The 21,671-nt window shown below is 40.7% G+C and overlaps 1 protein-coding gene across 2 annotated transcripts in view; it reads left to right on the forward strand.

Moving 5' to 3' along the window:
* Nucleotides 1-18,951, forward strand: part of LOC120454387 (neuroligin-3) — a 69,237-nt gene extending 50,286 nt beyond the window's left edge. For both annotated transcript variants that reach the window (XM_039639636.1, XM_039639637.2), the window contains 9 exons: nt 8,713-8,988; nt 9,924-10,121; nt 10,463-10,855; nt 11,362-11,398; nt 13,391-13,603; nt 15,068-15,206; nt 15,442-15,593; nt 15,778-15,890; nt 16,022-18,951. In XM_039639636.1, the coding sequence (XP_039495570.1) occupies nt 8,713-8,988; nt 9,924-10,121; nt 10,463-10,855; nt 11,362-11,398; nt 13,391-13,603; nt 15,068-15,206; nt 15,442-15,593; nt 15,778-15,890; nt 16,022-17,202 (2,702 nt within the window). In that variant the 3' untranslated portion in view covers nt 17,203-18,951. The remainder of the gene's footprint in view (nt 1-8,712; nt 8,989-9,923; nt 10,122-10,462; nt 10,856-11,361; nt 11,399-13,390; nt 13,604-15,067; nt 15,207-15,441; nt 15,594-15,777; nt 15,891-16,021) is intronic.
* Nucleotides 18,952-21,671: the final 2,720 nt, after the last annotated feature.

The raw sequence follows: 21,671 nt of genomic DNA on the forward strand, positions 1-21,671 counted from the left end.
ATTTCCCCGAAGGTCCTTACTGAATTTCTATTTTACTTCCATGTGTTCGTGCACTTAGCGTGTCATAGTCTAATTACAGGGCGTTATACTGACTGCCATTTTGCATGCTAGCTGTGCATTAGACACATAGCCACGAATTTGTAGCGGCATGTTTGCAAACACACAAAAATCTGAGCTGTTGGCTTCAGTCGACCGAATAAGTGAACCGCTGACTTACGTATTTTGGGTATTTGCCTAATTTGTGCAACAAAAAATGTCCTAAGACTTCCACCCCTCTTCGCATTTCAAACTGCCAACTGCACGCCAAGTAATCCTAAGTTTAAGTGAAAACTAAATTCCTTTTGATAGCTTTGCGGGTAATCAAAAGATCGGTGTAAATGAACCTTTAGGTCTGAGTTCTTTATAATTTACATAGGCGCAAATCAAATTTTGCGTTTTCTTTGCCCAACGTAATTTACAAAACCTTTAGAGGCCGCCAAGGTTTCTTATTGATTAGTCTTCGATTGCGTTGGTTTTAACAAACCTTCTTAAATCTCACATACGTTAATTATAAATTCCATGAACTGCCTTTGAATTGATTTAATCGATTGCATAATCAAACTTAGCTGTTAAAACATTTTTAGAGATTTCGCCTCATGACTCCAGGAAACACGCACTTAATTACCTACAAAAATACTCTCCAGTGCCACTCAAAGTCTCAAAAACACGTCCAGCCGGCCAGATATCACACCACACATTGTCATTTATTACCTCCCACACACTTGACTGCCTAACTGCTACACGAGCGAATATAATATTTCATTATAAATTACACACGACTTACGTCAATTTGTTTTCGGTGGCCAAACAAAAGTGAAGTTCGGCAGGACGGCAGAACGGCAGCATCCCATAAGTAAGCCATCGCGCACACACTTACGCACAACATATGACGGCTCAGTTTATTAGACAGCAAAAACGGAAGTGGCCATAATTTACTAACGAAGCCATAAGAAGAAAATGGCCGGGCAAACAACAGAAAGACTGAAAGAATGGCAACCGTAAAAGGAAATTTATCAATCAAAGATGGCAGGAAAAACGGCTGGGGAAGAACACTCTCGAATAGTTGTAGCAATAGACATAAATTTGCTACAACAGGCAGATCGAACTACTTGATGGCCATTAATATTTTGACAATTTCTCGCCGTATCTAGCGGATATTGATGATGCCGACGATGGATGAGTTTTTGTGCTTATTTGTTTATAACACATACGTCATGTTAGTTATTGATGAGCTTGCCATGTGCAGGCCATCAATTATGTGCGGACTTTTCCCCATGGATGGCACAAGGCACACGGGATCGTTAAAATGCAGCATAAAATGCGAATAAGAAAGCCCGAGTGTAAATAGGGTGCACATTATGCATTCGCCCTGGTGTCCCGGCACAATGTATGACACATTTACGGGGCTGCAACAAATGCAGAAAAGTATGCGCGTTCGAGAACTGTGCACAAAATGTAACTGGAACGCAATTATGTGGCAGATTCCACATAAATTGCTATGGGTCCGGGGGAAAATCAGGAAAGGAAAACTATTAAGGTGGCGAAGCACTTGCTTCGATTTCAAAACGACTTCCAACCAATTTCTATTCGCCATTTTTTCCCAGTCCGCAATTTTCTTAAGCAGTTTTACGCCTGAACGCTGACATAATGTTGTTAACCGATAATACGTTGAAATTGAAAAGGGTATGGAAACGGAAAGAAAAGGGAGCTGGTACGCTGGGAACGCGGACCCAGCACAGCAGGACTTGCAGTCGAAGTCAGCGGCAAAGCCACAGAAAATCTCTCACGACAAATTGCATATTTCAATTTGCAACAACATTCAGGGCCAGGAGCCACATCGGGTCTCCCTTCTGGTCCAGACATTTTCTTCCGCCCATCCAGCCCCCTTATCTTCCCGTTGCAGCTCGACACTTTGGGAAAATACCCACCTAATTTAAATAATAAAAGCCCTGGTTTTATAGGACGCTGGCATGGAATTTCGGTTTCGAAATAAAAGATTGGAAGCCTCTTATTCTTGGAATCCTATTCCTTTGTATCTTTTATCAATGGTAAATTTCTCGAAAATGTTCCATACACATATATAAGTCACGCTGAAAAGGAATGTATTTCCATTCAGTGCTCGTTTAAATTTACATTTTTGTGTTGCTGTAAAATTTTTCCGCGGTGTGCAACGCATTCAAGGGCTTTCGTTTTTACCCACAATTCTTTTTTAGAAGTCATGTGTCTGCCGCATATTGGTTTCGTTAGAATGCAGTCTCACTTGAGCGCTCGTATGCAAAACTCCGGCTGGCTGGCTTAAGCCGGAGTTAAGCTGATGCAAGGGTTAAGCGGCAGAATGCATTAAGATTAAGTGGCCGGGTTCTGTTTCTGGCCGCATCCCAGGCAGCCATCGTAGAATCGCCTTCTCTGGCCTGCAGAACCATTTATTACGTATACGCCGGGTGTATCGCTGGCTCACATTAAGTCCCTACATGAGTTTAACTACCTTGCAAATGGCAGCTGGAGCTACTTGGGCTAACAGGTGATGGGCTAAGTGCATCGTTAAAGAAACCCGAAATGCCAATGTTTTCCACCAGTAACATTTTAGATGACATTTCAAAAGAAATTATCGCACACGCCTGGATTTTTCCCATTTGCGGCACGGCAAATATGAGCAAAAGTCGGGAAGATCTCGCACAATGCGTTTTGAGTGAATGTGTCCGGAGGCATCATAATATTTTACATTTTTATGAAGTGCCAGACGCTGCCACAGGGCCAAGGCAATAAAAATCGTATTTTGTGGGTTGTAAAAGTTCAGCAAAAAGGAGAAAAAAGAGCATATCAAGCGCTGTGCCAGCAACATTTTCCATTTGCATTTGACTCGATTTGGTTCGTCTTCGCAGAGTTTTCACTTATTTTTTCTTTTAATGATTTATCGGCATTTAAGTGTGGCGTGGGCCAAGTGACGCATCGTAAAGTTTTCCACTCTTTCTGTGCGCCTAATTTAATGCAACAATTTTTTCTTCACGCGCCTGCCACTGGGTTTTCCTCAGCTTCCCCACTTTCCTGAAGCATTTTCCAGTCGCATTTTCCGTGTGCTCCTCCCATTCATTTCGGGCTTATCAGCAAGGAAGCAAAGGGCATTTGTGTGGGTGAGCGGAGCTCGTGTGTGTTTGGGTGTTGTGTACATGAATGTAAATTGAGTTTTGGCGGGCAAAGTACTTTGTAATTTATGGCGTGCAATGTGCGTAAGGAGTCACGTGATAACTTCATACTTTCCCGCTCTCACAGACGCATTAATATTGCTTTTATGAGCTTTTATGTTTTTTATTTATGAGTGCTTAGCCGCATTTTGCATGACGAAATCATAATTTCATCTCCCCTTCGTTTTTTGACATTTTGCTTTGTTTCCTGTGGTTGGTTACATCTAATATATTCGCAAAGTACGTGCAATATTTTAAATGCCAAGAATTCATCCGTTGGGTTTATTAACAATATAGAGTCACAGATTACTCGAGATTATATGGGTCATTTAGGTTGGAATTGCCAGCTTTTCTCCAGCTGCGTACAGAATTTAAACTCTAACATTTTCAACTCGCCTTGGTCTATTCGAAAACTTTCTTTTCATAAAATTTGTGAAAGCTACCACCCCGAGAACTTGAAGTTTAAATGACTTTTTGCATTTACGAGTATATTTGCCTACTCACTCGTGCTATTTGAGACAAATACAAAGTGGAAAATCAAGTTTCTGCGAATGACCACAGGAACTTTAATTGGTATTTAACCAATGGACTTTTGGCTAATACATTTTAGCAAAACATTTTCTTGTTTTCCGCAGCATAACCTGAAATTCCAATTTATATCTTATCTGCCAACTGAATTATTTATAATACTGGCAACAGTTTAACAAGCTTTTTAAAACTACAGGAAGCGACAGAAAAGGTCTGAAAAAATATGGAAAATATATTCAATCAGTTTCATTCATTTGTAGAAGCTAAAAGTTTCGCAGACTCGAAAACATAAAAATGGGTCGCAAAGAAAAACTTAGGCGAAAGTAATAAACTACGAAACCGAAAATGCACTCGCCACCTAAAGCCAGAAGGACGGGAAAAATAGCTTTGGGACAGCTTCGGTTCAGGAGTTAAGGGGACCAGCAGCTTGGCCATAAAGTGCAAAATGTCGAAAAAATAATGATAGAAAAGGAAAACTTACGTGACCGTAACTGTGTCACCTGGATAACTCAAAGCCCGGCGAAACATTTCCACGGACCGAAAGCGCAATGAACCTTAAATTGAAGACCCAGCGACTCTGAAATTTATTAAATCGATAAGGACTGGAAACAAAAAGCACGAACAACTCTGACGGAAAATAAACTGATGAAGATCATGATTTTTTTTAGTATTCACTCCAAATTCAACTTGTGACAGCAAACAATTAGAGAAATTTCTTAAATACAGCAAACAATGAGTCTGCACAATACTCAATACTCGTATGTATTTAACACCCGATGAAGACCTGCATTTTTATTTTAGTTTTCTGAAGCAATATATTTTGTGAGCCCAGCTTACATAATGCCCCTTGACCAGAATTTGATGTACTTCAATGAATGCACTTGGTGTATAACAATGGACGACGCTAAACTTGAAGCTGAACGAAATGAAATTTTCTCGCTAGAACTACGATAACCGAAATGAACTAGATTTTTAGCATCTTCCATCGAACCCAAGTAGCATTGTTTGGGGAGCAGGAAATGAAAGGGTTTCTCTAAGTTTGTATAAAAGTCTAAAAACTACGACGACAATGCGGCTGCCAGCAGGCCAAGCAAAATGAGTTGAGAATATTGATTTCACCTAGTTTTTGGTTGCCTGAAGGCTCTTTTCTTTCCGACACAGTTTCCTCTCCGTCTTCTGTTTTGGTTTACACCTTTTTTCGTTCATTGGTTTTGTTTTGGGTGTAAAAATGTGGTGTAAAATGGGTGTAAAACAAGCAATTCAATACTGTGTGCGCATACTTCAGAATGGATTTCAATAGCAGCAACTTAATTATCAACAAATTGTTCTTCATTTTTGATGTGTCAACTAAGCTTTGTTTACAAAAATTGTGAAACAAATGTTGGCACACAATTAGTAAACCCAGGTAAACATTTTTACAAAATATTAAACAAATGTAATATAGATTTTAATTTAAAATTAAAAGGTAGAGACGAGTATGTAGTCCGATCCCATTAAAGTATCCTATATCAAGTGGCAACATTTTAATTGAACAACAATGGAAGTCAAATTTGCAAATAAACAAATGGCATTATAAATACTTTATTCAGAACTTCTCTCTGCGAGCTCAAAAATTAAATCCTGTCATACGCTTCTATCCTTTCGCCAGTTGCCTTATGTATGTGAGTGCTGATTTAGCAGAGTCAATCACATAGTTTCATTTATTCAGACACTGTCAAAAATTGTTCGCACATTTGGCACATGCCACAAATTTGATTAAATTTATGCCAGTCAAAATAACACTGCTCCGAAAGACGGCAACTCCCAGCGGCAACTTTCAGTCGAGACTGCCTGATAAGTTGACTGCCTAGTTGTGATTTGCCGGTCGCAAATAAATGGGACTGACTGAATGGCAGCCCGAGCTCAGCGTGAGCATGTAAATTAAAACATGTTCAACTTATTAACAAGCCCGACAGTGGGCCCCGCAAGTCGCATTAGTTTTCCGGCAACACACATTTGTAGACGCGTTCCTACAAAATATTTACATTTGCCAGAATTATGCGGAGCAAACTTTTTGCCAAGCACCCAGCAAAACTATTGTACAACTTTTTTAAGGCGTGCAGTTGTAGGCGGTTCCTGCTAAACTTATGTCTGACTGCGATCTGTTGGTGCACAGAGACCTTAAACGTTAAGCTCAAGGCTATTTTGAAAAGATTTCAATTGGTATTTCAATTGAAAATAACCATATAAAATTAAATGTCCAAGAAAAGTTTATACATTGTTTTAATAAAGCTCAAGCTTTTTCTGGTTATATAACGAGATATGTGATTTCAACTTTGTCTAGCATTTTAGCAGGTCTAAAAACAACCATTTTGCAAACTCATGCTTTGCTTTTCTCAGTGCAATATATGTGTGCTGACTTCTTCTGGAGGGCAGTCATAAAAGTTTAATTCCTTTCTCTCTGGTTGTTGTAAGTAGCATCCCCCGGGGCCTACAACTTGCAGAAAACGCCGCCATTTTTGTTGAAATGACAACAAAAGTTTTCTGGCCGGGTTTTTGTGCGGGTGGTCGGAAGTTTTGGAGACAAGTTTTAAATGCTGTTTGCATGTTACGTGGCTTCCCCTTCACCCCTCGTTTTGGGAAGAACCTTTCTGGCCTCAAATTACTGTAATGACTGGGGGCTTTGAATTTTTGCGGCCTTCAAGGAATTTATAGCTTGTTACATTTAAAAAGTTTCTTAGAACTAATACAGAAATTTGTATTAATTTTACGGGGTAATTTGCTGAAATAAAATTTCACATTCTGCATTTGCCAATTATTTAACCGCTTAAGTACGATGTACTTAAAAGCTTTTTAATTTAATATAAGGAGTCAATGTAAAGATAAAGATAAGCACATTATCTAATAGAAGAAACTATTTAACGTTTCTTTAGTAATCATAGTTGGAGCATTTGGGAACAATTTACAAATAAACAAATTCTTGGTGTGGTCTAAGCTTATTGCAGTTTAAATGTTAAGGAGAGACGATGAGGACGTCATCTTAATAACCCATAGTAATTTAGAACGTTTATTGTCGCAATTGACATGAATCAACATTTTAAAGTCATTAAAAAGAGCAAATAGCTTTTTTTATTTCGGAGAAAATCATTGAATTAGCTGGAAATGTGAGAATTGTGACACCGCAGTGACATCAAGGCGAGAACATTTTTCACACATATTGACTTTGGTTTCCATTTCGTGGCACGTTAACACACAAGCACTGTTTAGCAGTGGGTTTTGGCCAGGTTTCAATAGGTATCTATCTATATGTGATGTGGACCCGCCTCAATTCATTGCACGAGGTCCACACACGTGCCACGAGTCAGTCTTTGTTCGCGCTATTTATAAAAGTCACTGACACAGTAACTTGCTTTTCTCCTTTGGCCTTTATGTGGTGCTCGTTTCGCCACTTCTTCTAACTCTTGGTAGCAAAACCTCCCATAACATCCATATACCAAACCAAAACCCCCACGCCTCCTCAACTCTTTTTCCGCTTTGATAAGCAGCTTCTTTTGTTCCAGCGAGGAACTTTCTATGTGGGCAGCAGGCGAGAAACCCGTGCTCATATTGCTTTTGTTATCCTTGTTGTTGGGGCTTTTGTTCGGTGGGTGGCGACTGGTGGGTGGTCCGAGGGTGGAGGTGGGGCGACTTTGCCCGATGTTGACTAGCTCAGATACAAGCGTGTACTCAGATACATGCGATATGTATCTAGCAAAGATGCAGCTGCACAAACTATTCTTTCCTCCTCGTTTCCTTCTTTTCCAAAGATAAATTTATGTTTGCATTTTGCGAGCGATTTCGTGTTCTCTGCTTCAAAGTGGATGAAGTTTTACTAGAAGCTAACCTTAAAGTGATTTATTACTTTAGGTTTTAGGTTACATCTTAAACCAATAAACTTCAATCCTTAAACGTGGCTGCACTAGGATATCATGAGAACGGGAGAACTGATATTTTGTAAATAAAATATTTAATTTTATTTATATTTCATTTGAATTTTAGGAAAGCCCTAAGATGTCACACGTCAAATAAACATTTCTAAAGTTACTGGTTACTATTGCATTGTTTTATTTGTAATAACTTTTAGTATATTAATTATTTTGTGAGTGTTTGACGTTGTTGGCTTAATGCTACTTAATTTCTATTACAAAAAGCTATGATAACTGTAAAAAATACTTTCAAATGGAAAGATGGTGTATAAGCCTTAATCCCCAAATGTGCGACTTCAATGGCTCATACCTATCTGAGGATTACTCTACACACACGTCAGCAGAAAAGAAAGGATCAATTCACTGCCATACCTTTTTCTTCTAAAGGAAAAAGCCTTTCAATACGTAAATATCTTAAGCTCCAAAACGTGTCCGTTTCGATTAGGATCCACTAGACCTGGAGAGCCTTCGATGACTTGGGGCTTTCGTCACAGAAGCCAAACGGGAAAAGAGTTGTTTGCGTCTTATTTGGCTATTTTCAGGGCTTAGACGCACATTTGTCTCTGAATCGAACCTGATTTAATGTCTTGTTTACCTATTTTCGTAGGCAGAGTTGATTAATGGTTTTGGCTTTTTGGCCAGCGGTTTAAAGACGAAGACCGTGAATCTCTGCTGCCGCAATTATTTTCCTCATTGGAGACTTGAAATATTTCTGCCGGATTTCCACCGGAAAGACAATCAATTTCAGCTTTCCCATTATAAAATTTATCTCCGTCGTTTCCTTCAATTGAAATGGCGTTAATTAACATTTCTTTTTGCACGTCAATGCACTGTAAAAAATCTGCAATGAAAACTAAAATATAATATTGCACATGATTGTTGTGTTTTGATCCTATTTTCGTAGATGAGTTTCAGGAAATTTGTTGTATTATTTTTTAACAACTTCAACTAAAAAGTAAATTGACCATAAATATGCCTTGTGTGTGTTAATAATAATTTGATTTCTCTGTACGTTACAGTTGGATCGCGTGACTCCTCGGGCAGTTCTTCGTCCTCGTCTGCCGGGTCCTCGACCTCCTCGTCATCGGGAAGCGGAGGCTCCAGCTCATCCTCCTCATCGTCTTCATCGTCCTCCTCGTCGGCTGGAAGTGGAAGTCCCGCCAAGTATCCGGTGCTGGTCTTCGTGCACGGCGAGTCATATGAATGGAACAGCGGCAATCCCTACGACGGATCCGTGCTGGCCAGCTATGGACAAATATTGGTGGTAACCATAAATTATCGCCTCGGAGTGCTGGGTAAGTGCTCTGCACACTCAAATCCTAATGCTAATTGATATGCCGAGGGCATGACCAAAAGGACGAAGGACAGCCGTACGGACGGGCGAGTGAGGTCAGTGCAATGATGCGAACGTGCGCCTCCCAATAGACCCTCTTCCCAGCCTTTCAGCCTCCTTTCAACCTCCTTTCAACCTCCTTTCAACCTCCTTTCCTATCCATCCCATCCAGCTGCAACATCAACTGCACTTCCGCTGAGCAACTGCAGCGGCTACCAGTCGTACATTTATTCCATAATCCAACTAATTTAGCTACAATCTGGCTCAAAATTCGCCAGCGGCACAGTGGGTGTTTAAATTGAAAGCTAAAAATTTACTCTTTTTAACTTTGAATTATAGCTTTCAAAATAAATAAATTCAGCTATTCAACCGCTTCAAGGAGTATCCACATTAAGTTCAGAGACTTGTTCAATAAATTGACCGTCGTTATTAATGGTGTTGCTTTTAAATTGAAAGTGGAAAGAATTACGCTGTTTAGTTTAGTTTCCGGTAGCTAATTTCGCCACTGTGCATGGCCCGATACCCTGTGTAAATTCAAATGCACAGACGAAATAAGTGTGACCTCATTTGGCGCCAGCCCCATTTCCCTCAGCCTTTCGGCCGCCCTCCCCGAATCTGCTTACCCCGCTGCCGCTGTTGCCGTTGCTGCCGCCGCCTCTGTTGTTGCAGAGGAAACGGAAGTGCTGACATCATGATTTGCACGCGTGACTTTGCACATTTTCCGCGCCCGGGAAAGCGGGGAAAAAAAGAGTGGCGTTTGACATTTTAAATAGGCAAAGCGACCAACAACTGACTGCACGAGTACGCGGCGACTCGATTAAATTTCCATTCGCGAGCCAATCAGGCGGCAAGGAGAAGTGCTGATTAAGTGCGGAAAACCCCGGTCACTATTTGCAGGATTTCTGAATGCCAACACGGACCGCTACTCCAAGCTGCCGGCCAATTACGGCCTGATGGACATCATTGCAGCGCTGCACTGGCTTAAGGAGAACATCGCGGCCTTCGGCGGGGATGCCAACAGCATCACCCTCGCAGGACACGGAACGGGAGCCGCCTGCGTTCACTTCCTCATCTCGTCGATGGCCGTGCCGGAGGGTGAGTACCACAGCAATTCACACTGACCGTAGCAGCTTACATATGTACATGTGGCAGACCCCATATCATTTGTCACTCGGAAAAGTGATATGTTTATCCATTTCATTTTAAAAGAGTTATCGGTCCGATGGCTTCAATTTCTCTACAAAGCTGCTGTTACTATAGTGTTCTGCGTAACATGATTCTTACATAACATTGAACATGTATTTTATTTACATTCAATGAAACTAACAAAATACTAAAAACCTTATAAAATAAATAGTTTTCCCTAGACATTTTTTTTGCATTCTTTCCAAGAACTCCGAACTGACTTCTCGCCTGTGCTCTCTCTCATTTCCTAGGCCTGCTCTTCAACCGAGCCATCTTGATGTCCGGATCAGGCCTGGCACCATGGTCATTGGTCAGTAATCCGGCCAAGTACGCTGCCATCGTGGCCCACCACGTGAACTGCGCCTCAGACCTCCCACACGCCCACCTCATGAAGTGCCTGCGCGAGAAGACACTGGACCAGCTCCTCAGCGTGCCCATTCGTCCGCCGGAGTTTGGCTTTGCCTTTGGGCCCAGCATCGACGGCGTGGTCATCGACGGTGGCGACTACGTGCCCCCCGCCCCCGGATCTCCGGCGGCCCAGGCTCAGGCTCAAGCTTCCACGGCCGCCGGCAATGGACTGGGCGGAGAGGCGGGAATCGCAGCTGCGGGCGGCTGGGGAACACCGGGACAACTCGAGAATATCGGTGGGTTTTGAAACCCATCATGCTGGTTGCATGCAGAATTAATGTGTGACATTAGTTAAAATGTATATAATTTTTATTCCGTGTTGGTATTATGAATTTTCTTGTTTAGTTGAAATTATTTATTGCAATGTGCTACTGGAAAAGACCTCATTATTACAAAATTACGTTTTGTATAAAGTATTTATAGCAAATGCACTCTGCTTCATTTAATTACGGTAAAAAAAAGGAAAAGGGGTTAATTAAATTCATTACATTTTGTATTAGTGTATCTGAACGCGGTTTTCGTTAACTCGGGAATTACTTTCATTTCCTTTGCATAATTAAAATAAATTATAATGCGATGGTTTTCCCTCCGCACTTTTCATCCCAACACGAATCCAATGGCTTTGCCGATGATGATGATCTTGACGATGATGAACATCATGTTTCCTCACACATATGGTTGCACGAATGCCCAACAACACTCACGCTTTCACAACGCGCGGCGGACTTTTTAATTAATGCAGTATTAATGAGAAAAACTGCCATTAACAAGTTGTCAAGGTAAGTTGGGCCAGGCCAGCAAATGCTTAATTATTTTTACCTGAACTCCTGCCCCTACACAAACACGTACATATGTATATGGTGTGCTTACACAAAGCTAAATACGAGTACATTCAAAATAGCTTCAACATTGTATAGTGTTGTTACTCGAAACCATTTGTAATGTATATTTTGGTATTGAAATATATAAATGGCTAATACATTAGCTTAAGTACAAATTTTATGATAAATGTTTATCCTAAGTAAAGGTTGAACAATTAGCGTGATGTTTTTCCGCAGTGCATGACTACATGTACACACTGTGACTATAATTAATTTAAAGTTTCGACTTCTTTTCAGGCAAGCTTGTGTTTGCCTTGTTGGGTGTCAAAGAAGCTTTATCTTGACTTTTGCCGCGGCACGAGTCGTCAGTTTAGTTAGCGATAAGATTTTGGGCAAAAACCTGCTTGGGGCCCACTTGCAAATAATTAATTTATGCACATTAGGCACGCAAATGTTGGGCTTCGTTTCGCAATGCTCAACTCGCTGCTGGCCATTGTGGCTTTTGTAAATTTCTGGAGCCCAGTGGTGTGGGCCACTTGATTTATGCACTTTGTATTTGAGGCATTCTACAATGTTAATATATATTATTAACAGCTAATTAGCTGCGATTCCATATTTGATGTGCGGCTCTGCTGTTAGCCATAGTGATGGAAGTAATATAAACTACTTACTCAATTACTCAAATAGGGTAGTTGCAAAGGAAACATTTACTATATTTATCCTAATAAATGACAATTAAGATTTTATGTTACGGTAACACCATTTGGGAAGTATTAGGAAGTAAAGTGTTACTAGTATCGTCACTGGTGCGTAGTTTATACCTTATATCCGACTATAATCCAATAATCAGGGTAACTACTTATCTATGTGCATATAGTATTTCCGTATTTCCAATCACTGGCTAGCTACATTTCAAGTCAAGCACCACGGCGAACTGCAATTGAATAGATAATTAACAGGGAATTGGACTGCCAGCCAATCAAACGCAATCAAGTCAATAGTTAATGAGAACTCTTTTTAAGTTGAAAACTGGAGCACTTTGGGGTCCTGGCTTTGAACTGCAACTAAAGTGCAGCGTTGCATTGTGGGTCGGGTCGGTCCAACATGAATTTATCTGCGTGCGCTTTGTAAACTGTCAATGTCCTGGGGGCTATTAGTCGGTCGCCCTGCCAAAGAAGTATAAATATTTCTTTGTGCACATTTAAAAGCAATTTGCCGGGCACACACGCACACACCGAATATCCAAAGGAATTCCATTAAACACATGCACAAAGAGCAAATAAAATTTGCCAAATATAAAACGCAAAACTTTCAACCGACCAATCTCTCCTTTCGTCTAAGTCCATCGCACGCTGTGCGTAAACAAATAGGGCAAAAATAAATTTAAAATTGCAAATGCTGCAAGGAGTATCAGCATATACTTGCCCAGCTGCTTTTGACCAAGAGCTACTTCAAAGTTTTATATCTATCAAGAGTGCGGTTAGTTGCAAGGGCGTGCTTCAACTTGCTTAACAAATGAATGGATCTAAAGTTTTCGGGCCAAATTATTGTGGCAGAGAGATAAATGTGAATTGACGCTTGAGGAATGCAATTTGTGGGCTGCAAATTTGTAATTACAAGGCATAACTTAAGTCCGCCTTTGGTTTATTTCTTAATTCGTGGGAGACCACTGGGCTTCCCCAACTTATCAGAAGAATCTCCTCCTTGCAATGAGTTATCAAATGTGGAACCTGAACCACCATTACTTTCAATATCCCTACCTACATAGGACTTTAAATATATAGCAGTCACTCTATAAGGGTTAAGTAGTTCATTCAATTGTATACAAATTGAGCGAAGCCCCAATAATCTGACCGAAATTTCGAACTTATTTGTAAGGCTTAACCCAACTGCTTGAGACCACTTTCGAGTGCACAATTTGACTCCTCTTTCTCAACCGAATTTTCGCAGGTACGACCTGATGGCCGGCGTGACACGTGCCGAGGCCTTTTTCAGCTTCAATTCGGGCGACGTGCAATATGGAATCGAGGCGGATCGACGGTCGAGAATTTTAAAGGCCTACGTACGGAACACGTACACGTTTCATTTGAACGAGATATTCGCCACGATTGTCAATGAGTATACGGATTGGGAGAGGCCCGTGCAGCATCCAATTAATATCCGGTGAGTAATTGCGTTTGTATGCGAACCCAAGCCCCTTGAACCCGAGATTCCAGACGGGCGGAAGGGTAAAGACGGAGATTTCAGGGAGCCAGGTGGCTGGTGTGTGCCAAATAAATATTTCGTTCTTAATTAAATACGCAGTGACATGCCCGATCTGCTGCTCCGGTGCTCGCTTCCCAAGCAGGTTTCAATTAAAGGGGCTTAAATGAATCTTGATTTCAATCTTGTGGCAAATGAAATGCAAATTTTTTGCCCATTGCTGTCGGCCAAACGGGCAGCCGGCAAGCCTGCCTGCCAGTCTTCATAAATAATGTTTGGCTGCAATTTGTGCGCAAACGGGTCGCATAAGTGGCATGGAAATTGCTAGCACACAAGCCCAATCAAATATATGATTTGCTTTTCATTTTTCGATTTCAATCAATATTTATGTTTGCGACTAGGTCAAAGTGACAGCGCAGCTAGCATACTGGCATACGCAGAATGCATTCATATCATGTCCAATATATATTTCGACTCTCGTTTCGATTTCCTCAAACAATTTATTTGTGTTTGCATAATTTATGCGGAATTACATTTCAATATTTCGAAAGAAATACGCCAAACAAATTGATTCCCCCACCGCGACGCGTTGCGTATACTTAATACTTATACTGCCTTTCACAGCCTGCTGCCAAGCATTTCCCGGAGTTGTGCGGACGTGCGTTAAGTGGCCTGCAATGAAGCACGGCAAACGTTTTACGCCTCAACTCCGCCAAGGCCGCATTTCCCCGGAGCATTGATCACAGGTGCCGAGGATGGAAATGCAGGTGCTGCGAGGTGGAGCAATACAAGAAATGGATTTGCTGCTCTGCCACCAGCCGCGCTTCCTAAGAGAGTTCTGTTTAACAACAATACTAAGTGCAGTGAATAATTACTTACTTCACTTAAAACTTAATTTTTATACCGCACTGAAAATAGTTTCGAACATTAAAGAACACTCAGAATTAAGCACGAAATGTGCGAGTACATCGGAAATACAAAAAAAAAGCGAGGGCGCAAATACCTCCTGGTGGTTTCATCTTTTCTGCACTGAAAAGATATGTATGCAAATGCGCCAAATGGGTTTTATTCAAATTTTCCGTTGCTGCATTTCGACTGCTAAACAAACTAAAAAAGTGTGTAGGGCGGACAGACAAAAATAAGAGAAATTCGGAAAATCGGACGGGTGAAAAAAAACTTAAACCGAAATAGGCTTAGGCCAGCGTTGAGGGCTCCACTCGGTAAACAGGTAAATACGAGCCACATCAACCAAAGTGGCAGCACTCAAAGTGGCTTGTTAGTTGCGCACTTGAACACAGCTCGATTGGCGAAGAGCAATGGCAAAATAGCCGGAAAATTGGAATCGAGCTGAAGGGCGCCGGCGGGCAAATATTGAAAAATTGTTATTTGATTTTAATGTTGTGCTTTTTCCCACATTTACCGCAGGGACGAAACACTGGAGGCGCTCAGCGATGCTCAGGTGGTGGCTCCGGCGGCTCAAACGGTGGATTTGCACTCGGCGGATCATCGCAACTCGTACTTGTACGTGTTCGACTACCAGACGCGATTCGGTGATTATCCTCAGGTGAGTTCAGGTTCAGCTTGGGAATCACAAGGCAGATTAATGTACAACAAATTATTTTGCTATATAAATTTTTTGACAATAGCATAGTTTAGCTCCTGGTTTTTAATGTAAACGCATACATTTTTAAAGTCCTTTTGCGAATACCTGAGTTGGTTTGTGTGTATGCCCCTCCTTAATTAATTAATTAATTAGTTCCCATCCTTACTTTGGTTTCTGCTTCTCCGGGATTTTTCAGCGCCAGGGATGCATTCACGGCGAGGACCTGCCTTACATCTTTGGTGCCCCGCTCGTCGGCGGTTTTAATCACTTCACGCGCAACTACACGAAAACCGAAATCAGTCTATCGGAAGTTGTGATGTTCTATTGGTCCAACTTTGTGCGAACGGGGTAAGTGCAGTTCTGAATGCCACGGGCACGAACACTGAGAGAGAAATATTTTCTTGCGCCTTTTATATTGAGCAATAGTGTTAACTAGACTTATATGCTCTCCGTGTGCGCAACTCAATTCAAATTTATGCAAGCACTATCCGTCCACTGCCGATACTAAACACACACTCTCCCCGATTCGCAGCAATCCAAATGAGCAAATGGAAACGGAGCATGGGAGTCGCCAGGAACGGAGTCGCTATAAAACAATCGAGTGGACAGCCTACGAAAGTGTGCACAAGAAATACCTAAATTTTGGTTAGTATGCATATTCAGCCTGTTCAGTCTAAGCTTAATGCATTTTCAATTAAGTGTAGCTTATTTAGCTTTTGAACAATACATTTAACTAGGATTCCGTTTCTATTTTGTATTTCAAATGTTTCCTATAGACACCAAGCCAAAGCTCAAGAACCACTATAGAGCGCATCGCCTCTCCTTCTGGCTAAATCTTATCCCGGATCTGCATAAGCCAGGAGGCGACAACGTGCCCGCCGCACACCACCAACTGCACGACGATGACGACGAGGACAACAACATACCCAGCGATGCCTCCGTGAAGCCTCTTAATCCGCCTTACATTTCACGGGCTGCCAATGCGGCGGCCATGGCAAACTTTACGATTTTCACCAACCAGGTTTTCTCGCTGCTCAATCTCAGTTCACCGTCCTCGTCGCTTCAAAGGAACGGGACACGCTACGGGGGCGGTAAGGTATATCCGGACGATATGATGGACGGGGATCCCGCAAGTGGGGCGGCTAGTGCCTCGCAGGATAACGATGGTTTTGCGGCCTACTCCACAGCCTTGAGTGTGACTATCGCCATAGGATGCTCGCTGTTGATCCTAAATGTGTTGATCTTCGCGGGAGTCTACTACCAAAGGGACAAGACACGACTAAGCGAGCCCAGACCCCAAACCAAGCTGAAGAGGCAGGAAAACGGACAAATGCCGAATAACATATGCGGGGATCTGGAAACTCTGACCATCCACGCGAAGAGCGATCCCGCCACAATACTGTCGCACCACCATGCCATGCAGCACCACCAACTGCCGCCGCCGGAATTCGCAGACATACCCCACCGAGCGCCGCCTCCTCCGAAGCACATGAAATCGCTGCAGGATCCGGGGGGCGGTGGTTCGGTCAGCGGATCGGTGGGCGTTTCCGGTGTGGTGCAAATGCCGCCGCCACACGCCCTCCAAGTGATGGGCAATCAGTGCGGCACTCTGACCAAAAAGAGCTGCATGAAGCAAACGCAGGCCCAAACCCAGCAGCACTCACCCGCCCAGCAGCAGCAGCAGCAGCAACAGCAACAGCAGCAGCAACATGTGGTCACCCATCAGCAGCACTTGCAGAATCATCATAATCAAAGCATGACCACTGTGCTGACCACGGCCGGTGGATTGGTGGTGCCCACGCCACCCACTGTGCCGGTGATTGTGGCCTCCACCACACAGCACCAGCAGCAGCAGCATCAGCAGCATCAGCAGCAGCATCAGCATCAGCAGCAGCAGCAGCAACAGCAGCAGCAGCATCAGCAGCAACATCCACTGATGGATGAGCTGCGTGTGTGACATTAATTGACCGTGCGTTTTAAATGTGATCTCTAAACGCACAGCCTCCCCAGCCTCGTCAGCTTTTCAACCCGAACTCCTTTCCCAATGCGTTTCAGCTGTCTCTATATATAAAGTACATAGTCTATATGGTAGCCCGAAAGAGTAAGATCTGTGTCTATCCAATATGCACAGATGCTCCTCTCCGCTCAACTTTGTTGCTAGTTGGTTTTAAAAATTATTCTGTAAATAGGTAACTAAGTGTAGATTGTTGTCGAACTCTTTATTAAGGAATGTTAACTTGGAATTACTACTAAGCTGCAAAGTCTTTAGATTTTAGTGTTTATTTTCTTTTGGATGGAGAGCATTTAACACTAAATTCTAGTTACAGTTTCTTCAAATTTCATTTATCTGTATTATTTTATTTAGTGCATATGGGTGATTGTACGCTTTAGTTTCTTCCAATTTAATACAACAATATCTATCTCACTTTATGTTTCAAGTAGTATTTTTTCCATGTCATTATGTGTTTAGCAACTAATTAGGACCAATCAAAACTATACGATTCCAAGTTACGGACAAGTTTCCTTCTCTTCCTTCTGTTGGCGTTAGTATAAAAAATTGTGGTAGAATAAATATAGGAAAAACTAAGAGTGTTCTGAATGCAATAAGAACATGAAAAGAACATGAATGTTATTCTTCCAAAGACTGAATTATAATTGTGTATTGTGTGTAAATAAAACTAGTTGCAGAATTAAAAGTACTACTCTATACGTACAAACAAACACTCATATATGTATATTTTAGTTTTCAGAAGTATTAATATGAGAAAGCAGTTTTTAACCAAACCGAAAACCAAAAGAAGACACAAGTCCAAGAAAAATGGCAACCATGAAATCAAATCATGTACAGGTGAAAGGGAGCTGTTCCTTTAAATTTTTGCAGAAGATTTGTAAAATAAAAGCTGTACAACTACCCCGAAAAACAATAGACGTAAACTAAACTCACACTAAAACTGAACTAAGCTTTGGTCGACAGAAAGCAAACGAAAAATAAGCATGCAGGTACTTTGTTATGTAACTAAATAAATATTTATATAGCCATTAAAATTAAATGCGTATATAAGCCCACACAAAATAAAAAACATGAATTTCCTCTATATAGCTACACAAATTTCCAGCTGCGGGATAGTTAAAAATTCCATTAGGAGTTCAGCGGGGCAATTGAAATGCGCATTGAAATCATAACAGATATTCATTACTTTTAGTTGTTGTATTATATTTTTTTTCGTTCTGAATAATAACCATTTACAAACGGTTGCCCAAAATTGTAACTAAAATGGAAATGATACCCCAGAAAAACGGAATGGGAAAATTAAGCAATGGAACAGCTCATTAAAGTGAAACAGCACGAAAATGGCAACAATTTACAACGCTTATTAAAATACTTGTATATTATATAAACACATTTAGCGGCAGTGAAAACAAAAGCGAAAAGAAAACTATAATGAAAAACGGAAACCATTTACAGCCCCATTGAGAATGTATGTTTATAGCTTCTGTATGCATATACATACATCTAAAATTAAATTTATATATTAATGTAATGGTGTAAACATAGAATAATTAGCAAAATAATACAACAAATATATATAAATTATATATAGAGTGCTACATAACTGGCAAAACAAAAGGCTACTACTAAAACCAAAAGTCATAAAATCTATTGCGTTAGAAAATGTGTAACGATTTTGCGAAAGGGACTTAGCATTAAAAAATTCGGACTAATTGAAGTATAGTAAAACCAGAAGAACATAAAATTAAAACCCTATGAGAGAAGAGAAGAAAAATTAGTTTAATGGTTTACAACCAAAATGTGCAGCAAAACAACTTGCAGGCATAAAGATGAAATAAAAATTTAAATAATAATAAAGTTGCAAAAATTATAAAAACTACGACTGAGGTGTTTTATTAAAAAACGTAGCAAGAGAGGTAAGAATTATTTAGACGGCGCCAGTGCTCTAACACATAATACCAGCATGGGCACTAGGTAAAAATACATTTCCATTTCCAAAAATTTTCCATTTCCAATGAAAATTGCCAAATCAAACGATAGTGTTTAGAAATGGAGGCATGTGAGCTTTAAGTTCCCATCGAAGCATTAAACAGCTGCACACATGGGCGCCAACACTCGTTTATTGAGATACAGATAGTTCCTACATCTTTATGCGAAACAAATATGGCTCTGGCGCTCACACAGATACTGGATCCACACATCTGCAGCTTTTAACCAAATATTCGCAGAGCTGCAGCCCCAAGGATAAAGGAAAAATACAGACTTGCGGGGAAATAGTTGGGTGGGTTGCGGACTGAAGTACAATAATGGTTCTATTGATAGCAAAATAGAATGGCAAAGGCAGAGCTCGATGGATAAAAGTTTCCTTAACGGAAAAGAGATGGATAAGAACGTAAAATCCATTGCAAATAGATTTATTATGTAAATTTGGAGGGCGTAAGTGAGTTCGCTATTACTCCATCAGTGTCTTTAATTAACAAATAGAAGGAAAACCGCACTCTTCCTCTGTTCGGGAAGCTCATACGTACATACATACATATATGCTTAACGTTATAATTGAATCAAAACAATTTCAAACTAGCTTAGCTTTCGTCCTCTCTTCCCCCCTCTCCTCTTTTGGCTGATTTGTCTGATTTTCATTACCTATGACAAAATCCAATTGAAAGTCGCATAGCAATGGGGCAAAAAGGCGAGTCATGGCATTTAATCCCTTGGAAAAAGTTTCAATTTCGTAATTGAGCTTTTGAGATACTTTATGCATTCATTGGTCGTACGTGTTATTCTTCGTCAGTTTCACTTAAAATCAGGAACCAAGATGGTGGGCGTTAGTCAAGCTGTGTTTAATTTATAAGCACAGCCCGGCAAAATTAAATAATAAAAGTCCTCCAAGTGGCTCCCCTTCATCGTATGAGTGAAAATTATCACTTTTAATGCTGCCAAAAAGGTCACAAGCCAGGGGCCCGCCACGCCCCTTCGACCCTTTGATGGGCGTGAGGCCAAAAGCCTCGATGGCTGGCGAGCTGAACATCCGTCCTGCCGTTACCCGAAGTCCAGAGAAGTTGATAATTTATGTTGCGAAATCTGCTGGAAACTGCCTTATACGCTAATAAAAGTATCTCCAAAGGGATAGCGAACAACTTAATATAAGGTGATTCAGATTTGCACGGAAACTATGGAGCACTTCTAGTTGATATTAAGTGTAAATCTTATTATTTTCTTATGATTTAATTTTAAGTCCAAGGGGTAGCTTTAATGCCTATTCAATTATACTAATGACTACAACCTAAGTCAAGAAATGAAGTTAGATTTGGCAAGCCGGAGTTTGTAGACCACTTTTTGGTGAGCAGCAACGAACTGTTTAGCTTGTTTATAATTTGCAATGAATTTTTAAACTGATTTTAATCAAATTAAAACCAAAACATTACGTACAAAGAAGGAAGTACATTTTTGTTTTTTTTTTATATTAATTCCGTGTCAGCTTAATTATGCAGTGTTCTGTCACGACTTATAATTTTTAGCTGAAATACACAGAACACTTTTAAAAACGTGTCATGCATAGAGACATATAACTGATATATAACATATATTTACGTATATAAAAGACTAGTTGGTGTCGCAAATATCTCCATTACTGCTTTGCGAGAGAATTGGAGTCGCAAACGTATCTTCATGCTGGGCCTGGCAGTACTTTTAAAAGTTTAACTAGTTCCAGTTTTATAGCACTTCAACGTTAATCCCAACCAAAATTGAGTTCGGGATTGCTTAACAAAAATTGGTCGACGACCAAAAAAAATTCGCACAATTTGCGGAAAGTTCGTTAATGTTTTTTCCAGAAGCCGTTGGAAAAGTTTAAACGAAATCGAAGAAAAGTAGCTGAGCAAAAAATGTTATATACCCTATAACAGTTTTTCGTTGGGTAAACTTTATTTGGACGGCAATTAGTTTGTATTATTTTTCAGTTTACTTTGCCATATATATTTGTTCTTTTTGCACCAGTGCCAAGTTGCATTTTTTAACTTTTAAAATATTTATATAGTGTGTTTTTGCAGCTTTTGCATGCTGCACTCGCATTTTTTTTTGGGAACCAGGTGAAAACAGGATTCAGTACTATACGCTTTTTGAATGCCACAGAAAGTTTTATTAGTTGCTTACCAATACCTTTCTTTTTGCTTCCCGCGTTTGGTTTCGTTACAATTCCCGTGGCACAAAAACCAGAAATAACAAAGTTTGCCCATTGTCTTTTTGCCATTGTTGAGTGAAAACTTTGCACTCTCATTCAGTAGCCAGATAAACTCTAATCCAATTGGCAACAGCTATGAATAACCGTCTTAAAACCGTCAAAACCGCTCATTAGCCAGATTTACTCAATTGACTTAGGTGATTTTTTCCTGAAAATCAAATTCGATAGAATAGAA

This window comes from Drosophila santomea, chromosome 3R, assembly GCF_016746245.2.
Source record: "Drosophila santomea strain STO CAGO 1482 chromosome 3R, Prin_Dsan_1.1, whole genome shotgun sequence".
Lineage (NCBI taxonomy): Eukaryota > Metazoa > Arthropoda > Insecta > Diptera > Drosophilidae > Drosophila > Drosophila santomea.